Below are 11678 nucleotides of genomic sequence, written 5' to 3' on the forward strand. Positions count from 1 at the left end.
GTAAGCATTATTGAGACAAAAACAAACATATCCCTGGTAACCCCAGGAAATCAGCGACAGACATTCGCAGAAACGCTAAACACGTATAGAACTGAATATACTGCAGGCTAGAAAGCATGACATGCAGTGAGCGCATGACATTCCACCAAGATACCCATGTACCCGTCTAAATACTTCCTTAATGTCAATGAAGTCCACACCCACAACACCAGAGGGAGTTCAACAAACCATGTGCAACCCAGATTCGGCACAAACAAGGGACTAAATTCATCTAGCTCCTATGCCACCAAAATGTGGAACGCCCTACTCCCATTTTCCCTTACTGTATATATGCTTTTCCATTTTTACTTCCTTTATATGATGATTTCCCCTTTTGTTTTTTAGAAGTGTATATTTGCACGACTCTAAATGTTCTGATGAATACAAAATGGTGGACCCTTTTGTAAACAAGCGTAATGCTTTATCGTCCACAGTAACAGTTTTTGTATTGAGTCGTGCTTTCGTTTGAAATGTACCTATTCTGCATACTGTTAATAAATCAATCAATCAATTCAGTCTTGTGTCATAGTTCTACAGTACTGTATGTGCAGCAGCTATGGCTGTTAACTATGCGACGGGCGTCTCACTGTCCTCAGATGGTAATGTTGGAGCGACAGACCTCGATTTCTACTACTTTGAGAGGAAGGATATCGTGGTTCACATACACCAGGAAAGAACAGGCTAGCTTGCCAGTATGTGTGTTGCACAAGCGCATGGATGAAATGCCAGAAAAGATCAAATGCAAAATGAAAGCAGTGCCGGAAAAATGTAACCTTTGGAAAATGCCATGTTCAGTAATTGAGTACTTTTATGTAATTTAAAAAATAAATAAGATTTGCAGAAGGGTCCACATATTTCAAGCATGACTGTATTACATAATTAATCATATTGGTTGAACTATTCTTTTGCCATGTGTATTAGCAGTTATTGTTGGTCCCATAGATGCATGTATATTGTGCGTTGTATATTTTACGTTCCTATGTATAAGGTTGAAACCTTGTAGAATTGCATGATATTGGTTTGAGACCATTTGTTTAGAGCAGACCTGTTCTCAACCCAAAGGTTTTCTCCCCCGTCTTTGTTCAAAGTCAGGCACTCGTGAACGCTGCGTTGACACATTCATGGCTGTAGGTCTTTAAGTGTACACGTACAGTACAATAGAGCACCGAAGTCTGACGTCACTTTCAGTAATCGCATTGTAATCTCCATAGGGGGATTTTAGGTTGCTTCATATAAGAACTGTGTTTGAAAAATAAACGACCAGGGGTGGTCGCCTTTCTGTCAGGGGAGTGGCTGTGTGTCGTTAATGATTTCCATTCATATTTGATACAGCCAGTTTCTGGAGAAAATAGAATTAATGTGGCCGCAAAAGCCTTGAAACTACATATGAAGGCAATGTCGCTGCTAATATACGTCATGCCCAGCTGTCAACACATTGCGTTTCTGAGATTCCTCGTTGACGTAAGCTCCGCTGGTGGTGACTCGACACGTACTAACCACGAAACATTAAATATCAATAAAATAAAAATAAACGTAATTGACATTCAGTTTCTGTTGTGCGACGGGCAGATGCAGCCACCCACCTACCCGGAAATGTAGTCTCTGGGTTGTTTGGCTCGTTTCTAACGCTTATTTTGTTACTCTTTGGGTATATTTGTACATTTCCACCTTCAGTCGATGCTTCATATCCATATGAGTGAAAAGGCCGGGGTGATCGGTTTATTTTTCAAACACAGTTCTTATATGAGGCGATCTAAAATCCCCTTATGGAGATTACAATGCAAATAAAAAGTACACAAACGCCCTCTACTGACAGTGGCGTCAGGACTTCGGTGCTCTATGCTATTATTATCAGAGAATGGCTCCTGGCGGAGATTTGAGCTCTGCTGAACACACCTTTCAAGTCATTATTATTATTATTATATAGCCACACTTTAAGCCTGATGTCTACTTTGTAGCACGACATAACCACGTATTAATCAGGCATCATACCCTTATGGGGTCTATATTTACGTTGTCCCCAGGTGTCTTCATTCATGGACTGATGTGAGCTCTGTCCATTTTACCCTTTATATAACTGCCTTTTTACACACTGTTCAGTACACCTGACGAAGGCTGCAGAAGCTAAAATGTTTTCACCGTTCTGTTAATACATATTTTTGGGAGCATTCAGACGGTGTGCGGACCTTCTTCTCCTATATAGTCTATATTTACACTCACAGATTTCAATTACCACTCAGGATTTTGCTGTGTACCATCTAGGAACCAGCGAAATATTGTGTGACGCCAACATAAGAGCTGCCGTGTGGGTTGCACATGACGTCTCTCTCTCCCCCCCCCCCCCCCCCCCCACCCCACCCCTTTTTCTTTTTAGGTATAGCCACCGTCAGTCCTGAAAACCTGTCCCAACAAAGCATTTTAAACGGTAGTAGTTACTGTACATGTGTAGCTCTTACTTGTGCATGTGCTCCAGGCCGGTGAACACCATGATGCTGTAGGACAGACCGCTCTGCACCAGGAAATGGAGGGCGTACCTGCGGACGGACACACATGTGGGCTTTTAGTAGCTCATCGTGTCGCTTAACACTGTAGAACTCCGTTATCGTTGCCGCCGGGCAGAAACCGCTTATCTGCATATTTTAACTTTTTAGGTTTCGGGGTAAATGAATCCCCGTCATACCACAATGTCTTGTACTAGAGTAGCAAAAATAGCCGATCTATAAGCTCAAAACGTGTCACATCGCGACAGTATTAACAGTTTTGGACATAGGTTTCCACCAGACAGCAATGGTATGTTCCTAACAAACACACACACACACACCCCTAACAGACACATTAAGCCTGATCATTTATACTTCATCGTATGATGGTGTTGCGCAGAGAAAATTGCAGCTTACAACAAAGAGCTCCCAATGTGTCGTAATGGGACATGCTTGTACTTTTTTGGTGCGCAACAGTGTTGTACGAAAGAGTATAAATAAAGGTTGCATTTGTATTCAAATTTCCTTTTATAATGTGTCTTAATGCTCTGGTGTGAAGCAATTTGGAAATGTCTCGTTGATGATATATGCTGCATTGCATTCCAAAACACTGAATTCATGAAGAATAATTATGTAATGCTCATTCTTCTTCTAAAAAAAAGGAAAATAATAAGTTAATAACTCTTTAATTCCACAATTAATACCAGATTCTGAAATAAACAATACTGTATGTATGGTCAATATGAAGCTAATAAAAAGTGTCACTTGCATACCAGGCAGGTGTTTTACCGCAGTGCTGTCATAACTCAGAAATGGTCATATTTCTCAAAATGGTGGAATGAAGTTTTAGATGAGACACCTCACACACACATTCATTCATCTCCATCATGTCATGAGGAAGCAGGATTAGGAAGGAGCTTTAGAAACCCCCCCAGTCATGCGATCAGCCATGTCATGTGGGATGTTTGTTACCATCAGTAATGTGTCATTGTCACTCACGGGATACAGTGTGACCTGCCCTCACCCCCGCAGACACATTACCATCACAAGGCTTCTTCATATTCTAGAGATTCCACATACCGAATCCTGACAGCAAGGGCTAGGTATGCGTCTGTCTGTGTGTGTCTGTGTGTGTCTGTGTGTGTGTGTGTTCACGTGCATTTGCACCCCGAGGCGTGACACGATCAAGCACTAAGATGACCTGCCCTGACTCGCGCTAGCGCACACGCACAGCCACACACACACACACACACACACAAAATTGTGCAGCAGGGGTAAGCAGCTTCCAGATGGGTCTTTGAGGAGGGCCCAGTGTGTGATGGTCTGACATCAAACCCTCCAGGAGGGAAGATGCCACACTGTGTTAAGCAAGCAGAGTGGGCAAGGGGAGAGAGGAGGAGGACAGTGGGGAAATGGGGCGGGCAAGCCAATGGCAGCTCAAGTGTTAATAATGCAACAATGAATATGAGAGAGAGAGAGAGAGAGAGAGAGAGAGAGAGAGCAGAGGTGAGGAGACGGGAACATGCACTGCCAATTATATTGTGGGTCGAGACCCATTTGTGAGTCGCGGACACATGTTTATGGGTCCCTTTATTTTTTGTTTCCTACATTTCCTTTTTTATTATTGTCATTTCAAAACATTTTCAAAAAACATTCCCAAAAAAGCAAACATTAAAAACAAATTCAATGATTTTTAGTTTTGTATTTCTTTTTAGAGAGAATTTCCACCAAATTCAATGATTTCTTTTCAGTAAGTAGTGAAAATAGCTGATCTACAAGCTCACAATGTGGCGCGATGCGCTGTGCGCTTGTAGACCTGCTAATTTCTCTTTTTGGGTCATGAGCTAAAACGTTTGGGAACCGCTGCAGTAGAGGACCTTGAAGCTGCAATGGAAATGTGCCGTTTGTTTGCATGTTGTGCGGTGAAGTTGAAATGACCTCCGAATATGGAGATATATAAACAACATCTGGTCTCTCTGATGATGATGATATGATGATGATGATTATGATGATGATGATGATGATGCAGATACATAGAAATACACAGTAAAGCCTCGGAGAAAAAACGAAAAAAAAAAAGGATTTTACTGTGTAAGTCTGTTACTGTGTGTGTAAGCCTCGGTATGCATAACATGGAAGGTCCTAAAATGAGCCAGCCATGTGCAGCGTCTGCTAGCTAGAGGGCCCCCCTAAGGCTGCAGCCGGTGCACGTGTGTAATCCGTATACAACAATATACATGAAGGCGTGCATATGAAGCACGTGTATACATATATCCATGCTTGCATTTATACCTTGCACATGCACCGCTGCATGAAAACCAAGTGACCGTTATGCAACTTTGACTGACAATTCCTTTTGGCTCAATATACACACACACATACGTGTAGTGCTTCCCTGACATTACCCAATACATCATAATGATCATCACGCTCAATCTCTAATTTAACCGATAATCTTTGCTTTTTATTCCTACAATTGCTGTATCATTTACATAGCAGGGTATGGTGTAAAAAAGAAGAAAAAGAAAACACCCAGGCCAAGAACACCCAGCCAAGTACAATAAATATGACCATATGCTGGCACTGTGAGATGTTGTCTGCTCCAAGTATTTATATGGGCTCATCATACTGTGGAAGTTACTGTGGGAGATAAAATCCACTGGGCCACTTGTGTGGACATAAAAGTTTGCATATCGATTCTGAAGTCCAATTAAACAAAGAGGTTTACATGCCTTGGTAAAATGGAGGGGATAAATAGTGTTTCTCATTAGGAGAATGGGGTTTGCCTTAGACTGATTAGCACCATCCAGTTGGCTAAATGAAGTTCCAACCATGTGCTCTGAACAGCCACTCTCCACTTTATAGTAAAATGCTACACGTTGTGACACCATTGTAAGAATGACAACATCGCTATCGCCAGCCACAACAAATAATTTGATCTGTCCGCAGCCAACTAAAGCTGTGCCATGATGTGCGATGGAGATCAGATAGATCGGCCTCTGATCCGGCCAGGTAGCATTAGCCAGCCAGTTGACTGGCTGGCTAATGTTTCGCGCACACTCTATGTGTATACACAGTATTGTGCTTTGGCAATGTAAAGGTATGTTTTCTTCATGCCAATAAAGCCCTTTGAATTGAATAACACACACACACACACACACACACACACACACACACACACACACACACACACACACACACACACACACACACACACACACACACACACACACACACACACACACACACACACACACACACACACACACACACACACACACACACACACACACACACACACACACACACACACACACACACACACACACACACACACACACACACACACACACACACTCTGCCAGACGTATTATAGCAAGTTGTCTATTACAGAGCAATAGCTTTCTAGTTGGATATCAATTACCCTCCACTATTGATCCATTTACCTTGGCAAGGATGAGTGAGGTTAAGGTAGAAGATGACAGGGCGAGGGAGAGGTGAGGAAAGGAGGGAGAGAGAGGGGGCGTTGGTACTGGGAGATGGATGGTGGGGAGAGCAGAGGTGGAGAGAACTATAAAAGACAAGACAATAGAGTTGGACGCATGTGAGACAGAGAGAGACCAGCATAGGTAGAGACTAAAATACTTTTTTGAGGTCAGAAAGTCCATCAAAAGACAGAAATATACTGTATACAATTTTCTTCACTGGAGATATAATATTAGGCGCTAACCACATTAACCCTTGCGTTCCTTTTTTTGGGGCACATCTTAATTGATTTATATTCTTTCAAAAATAGCACATCTACAAGGTTGTGAGCTTGTACTTGTACCACACAACTAAATACATACTGTAGGACTCAAGTAGTTCCATCTATCAAGGAGAACTCAACTTCAATTCTGACATACGTACATATATATATATATATATAGAGGACACAGAGGATCAAAATACAGTTTCTATCATACTAGTACATTGTGGGCAAATAGTATACAAATACAAAACAAAACAACAAAAGATTAAAAACACAAGGACAAAGGATACTAAAGAAAAGCTCCTAATAATTTAACTACTGCAATTGCAAGTTAAACCGCAGGTCTGGGGAGCATTACAAGGCACAGACACATACTGTAATAAAACAAATGTAATACAATAATTGGAAAATGAATGTGCAAGTAATAATAGGCTAAGTAATAAGTCATCCACAGGGATGAATAAGTAGCAGCATTATTTTCTTTTTGTACAGTAGTACAACGTGGCTAGTGCTGAGTAAAGGCGTGCCTGCGTGCGTGTGTGTGCTGTTGCCGTGTAGAATACAGCTCGCTTCAATGTGCTTATTTCTCAAAGATTTATAATCTCTTTTTTTTTAACCGATATCAGACTTCTGAATAACAAAAAGGGTAATAGGGAAGAAGATTGGCCAATCTATGTGTAGCTTTTGTGCCGCTGTCATAGTACTGATGCCATAGATGGCTGGCGCACTTATTAAAGCAAAAACTAATCTCGGCTGAAATATGTGTTAGGCCAAGTCCCAATCTGTGATTTGTGAAACAGCGTGAAAGGAACTCCCCCACATTAGGGCTGTGTTTCCTAAACAATTAACACGATTGTTTGATTGTTTGACACAAATGATTGTTTAGGTAATATCATTGTACTACACCTATGTTCTACGTTCAGCCAACCGGTTTAGCATTTGGTTTAAAGCTGTCCCCACATCAACCAAACTACTACAGACTGACGGTTAAAAGGTGTGAAAAGGTTACTGCTACATCTCTCCACACCATCAAGGTGAAAAAAAAAGTCAAACCCTTTAGAATATCTTCACTTCAGCTGGACTTTACATACCTTTATATTATAAAGGACTCCGAGTCCTCTCTCTCCTCTAGCCTACTCCTATCCGACGGTTCAAACGAGCTCAGTCGGCTTCAGCGCTTCCCTACAACTTTCGACCTGACGCCAGTCACGCAAAAGTGTACACCCTGAGCATTTTCGTCAACAGACGCTTTCAATTTACAATTTAGGCCTTTAGCAATGTATATCCAGAGCGACTTACAGAAACCAAGATGAACACAAATGCATACAGTGTAGGCTTCAGTAATCTAGGATCAAAAGTAAACGTAGCTTGTTTCCGAAATTGCCAGTGTGGACAGTTTTAGATGCTTCCGATCATCAACTCAAAATGTACAATTTAAGCAATAGAACGTTGCTAGTTTGACCCATTTCATCCTATGCACGATTGAGCACTCTAATGCTACAGGTATTTGTATTATATTATTTTAAATGTATTATTTATTTTATGTATTCTTTGTCTTTTAACACCCCGAGCGGCAAGGATGGAGTTCAATCAATTAGTAACGCCCAGCGCTCAGGACGGAGATTGATAAAAGGACGGAGATTTATTGATATCAAAACCGATCACAAGGCTCCACAGGCTGTGGAGTCTGTTGCGCAACATTCAATTTTCCCGGTGGGATGTCATCGAAAATGTTTATTTTTAGCCGATGAGACCGAAAATCTTAAAACGTGAATAACTCTTGATCTAAATCATTCCGTCCAATTCTAAGCAAAGATTTTGTGTTAGACGGCCCCCTGCGGTCCCGTCGCTAGTCGCGTTAGAATTAATCATACGTCCCGTTGACGTTGAACGCCTCAGGAGTGTTTTGGCTACATCAAGCTACTTCAGCTACATCTGGGATAGCGCCTGGTCCGTCGCTAAATGTGCTCCGCTGCTATAAATCGCTGGGCGCTCTGATTTAATGGATTAAATAACCCTGGGCGTTTGGTGTGTTAACAGTGTCCGAACTAAACAACTCTATCAATCAATCAATTGTAATAAATGCTCTTTAATTTAACTCTTCCTTTAACTCTGAAAGTGTAAGGAAGAATTTCAACATAAAATCCAGTCGCTAGAGTACTTGTTAGTACAGTGTTAGTACTAGTATTAGAGTACTTAGAGGCCAGTCTATGAAGTCGCTATAGATTAAAGTTCTCAGTCACCATGACTGATGTCAGTCTTTTCTAATTGTTTAAAACTCAGGATATTACAGTGTAGGAAGATGGAAGAAGCTAGGGATTCAAGTAGAAGATTACAGTGTAGGAAGATGGAAGAAGCTACAGTTGGGTGCCACCGATATTGTCCCTTATCATTTGACCCATTTAGGCCTGACCTCAACATTTTAAAAAATCCTTCTAAATCCTCCAGTTTTCTGAAATAGATATTTTCACGATTTTTCAAAAATAGCAGACCTACAAGCTCGTAGCACGCCACTCGGTGGCGCGCTATGAGCTTGTAGATCTGCTATTTTTCAATAGCTAAATTATAACATAATGTTTAAAACACCAAAAGGGATTCCTGCCCAAAATGGGTTAACTGTCCTTTTGCGCAGATCACGCAAACCTCAGCAAAAAGAAAAGGACAATATCGATGGCCTCCAACTGTAGGGATTCAAGTAGAAGTGCAACAGAACTAATCCATTGAATCGATTAAAGACTAAAAATAAAAAAATCACATTTTGGGGATGGGAATGTTATTAAAAGTTTTATTAAAAGTGAATAGCGAAAACGGCCAACTACAAATTCAACACATCACGACTAGTCGCATCGTGGCACACTGCGAGCTTGTAGATTTGATATTTTCGTACACTATTAAAATAAATGAATTAGATGTGAAAAAAGATGATCTATTTATTTGCCTTGATCATCATCAAATAAACTATAAAGACGGAGTGCCTTGGATTCCCTTCTTTTCTTTTCAAGTTTGCAACTTACACCTTGACAAGCTGTACAACTTGGAGGAAGGATACCTTTGGTCTACACAAAAAAATCTAATTATTGAACAAACGGTACCGTACATCTCGATAATTATTATTATAGAATAATCGCTAAGAAAATAATAGATGGTTGGAGCCCTAGACTGAAGGCCAGACTCAGAGGGAGCGACAGAGCAAAGAGAAGAGCCACTCACCAGCCGAAGCAGAAGAGAGCCAGGTAGAATCCCAACAGAGTGGCCACCACATGTCTGATGAAGGGACTGGTCTTACTGGGGTGCAGGTAGAGCCGGAACCACACTGCCGTCAGCAGGGCAAACAGCTGGCACACCACAAAATTCACCTGCACACAACACCATCAGAAAATGGTCAGATTATGTTTCAGTACATTTGTAGAGGGACAGCGCCATTTACTGCATTATGTGGCCGGGCGGCCGTAGCTGAGCGGAAGCTGGGTGAAGCTGCAAACTGAATTTCCCTTCTTTTGGTGACAAGAGAGGAAGATGGAGATAGAGGAAGAGAAAAGCCCAGGATACACAGGCAGTGGTGGAAAAAGTACACACATTTCTTACCCAAGTAAAAGTATCAATACTGCAATGTAGACATACTCTGTTACAAGTAAAAGTCCAGTAATCCAATTTTACTTGAGTTACTTGATGCCAATACAATCGTATTGGCATCAAAATATTATTATTATTATTTTGTGGCTTTCGCCTTTATTTTATATTTTTATGGAGGGACAGACAGTAGGCTGACAGGAAATGGGGAGAGAGAGATGGGGGGGAAGACATGCAGTAGAGGCCGTCGGGATCGGGAGTCGAACCCGCGGCACACTGCCAGACTGGATTGCCAGCCAAGGTGCCTGGACCACTGAGCCATGGCCCAGGCCAATAGTACCAAAAGTAAAAGTACTCATTATACAGAATGTCCCGTTTCACAAGGTATCATTATGTATAAAATGTATTCAAATCTTTTAAAAGAAGATCTGTGAGCTGGTAGATCGGCTATTTTCAAATGGCAGAGTTTTGTAATGATAATCAAAATCTACAAAATCTAAAATAACTCAACATTGTACTTAAGTACAGTAGATGAGTAAATGTACTTAGTTACTTTCCACCACTGGACACGGGTAAAAATGTGGGCACAGGTCTTCACCAGGATAATAGCGTTTGTGATGTTTTGACAAAATTTGTAGTATAGGAGTAATATATGAAAAATTAAACAGATCTGTGTTGAACACATGACTATAGACTAGAGGTAGTGTATACCGATTTGCGTGATGTATGGATACAATCTGTAAGAGTAATATAAAGCAATGTGTTAGGGAAAGATTGGCCTCATGATGCCGCTATAACAGGCAGATGTGGAAAAAGCAGGGTTTTTCCTTGGCCTCTAGGGAGTGTGCATAGTACAAAGTTGTACACAGATCGGTGCAGTTATAGGTGAAAACAGAAATTGGCCTGTTATAGCGACACCATGAGGACGATTTGAAATATTTAGAGTGGCATTTCTTCTAAACGTCTAAATAGCTCGTTCAATGTGGTCCTCCAGGACTTATAATAAAAGTCGTTGAATGTCGTTTTAGCACAGAATGAGTTAAACAATTCACCTGTGTACCAGAGGTGTTGCAAAATAACTGACCCTGGGTTAGAACAAGCACATGAAATGACATGATGTGGATTTTAGTGGATGGGTAATAAAGCACCGAAGTCTGACGCATCCTACCTGGGTCAACACACCAATTATCATTTGTATTAGCTGCAGCTGTGGCGCTTACATAAGGTCAGTCTTATGCAGCCTATATGAATGCAACTAGCTATATTTTTTTAACCTGAAAACGAGACACAAAATCATCGTAGGTTTCATTGCCCGTTGATGATGGTCTGCATGGGGTCCTGTTGCATGAGGTGTGCAATATGTGATATGCATCACACACTGTCAAAGTGAAGTATTTCCTTACAGTATTACTGTGGATTACAAATACATGTGTGCAGTGCACACACACAGTACTTAATATACATGCACCTCTCACCTACTGTACAGTATATCTCATATTTCACCAATTAAGACGCCATTATATTGTAAAACTGATTGAAAAGACATGTCAACTGTCTGCCCTCTGTGAATCATTAAAATCCAAGATTACACAAGTGTGCCTGACATAAGTGTTTTCCTGATACTGGGTGTGGGCTCTCTATCATCTGAAACCATTGTTACCACACAGCACTCTCTCTCTCTCTCTCTCACATCATCAGAAGCTGTCATGGCTGTTGGTGGAGCAGAGATTAGCTGCTAGTCTGGCTGGATTTTTTAGGAACATTTGTTCAAATAAAAAAACAAAATGCTTATATAAAAATATTCATTATACCAGTGATAGACAGACATAATACCAGAC

At 41.1% G+C, this 11678-nt stretch overlaps 1 protein-coding gene across 1 annotated transcript in view; it reads right to left on the reverse strand.

The window, feature by feature from the left end:
* The window catches only part of mboat2a (membrane bound O-acyltransferase domain containing 2a), an 80553-nt gene that overhangs the window by 39055 nt on the left and 29820 nt on the right, over nucleotides 1–11678 (reverse strand). Inside the window, exons 2-3 of the mRNA XM_079528517.1 lie at nucleotides 9481–9626; nucleotides 2496–2573 (exon numbers count right to left, since the gene is read on the reverse strand). Coding sequence (XP_079384643.1) covers nucleotides 2496–2573; nucleotides 9481–9626 — 224 coding nt within the window. The remainder of the gene's footprint in view (nucleotides 1–2495; nucleotides 2574–9480; nucleotides 9627–11678) is intronic.

This window comes from Electrona antarctica, assembly GCF_951216825.1.
Source record: "Electrona antarctica genome assembly, chromosome: 18".
NCBI classification, from domain to species: domain Eukaryota; kingdom Metazoa; phylum Chordata; class Actinopteri; order Myctophiformes; family Myctophidae; genus Electrona; species Electrona antarctica.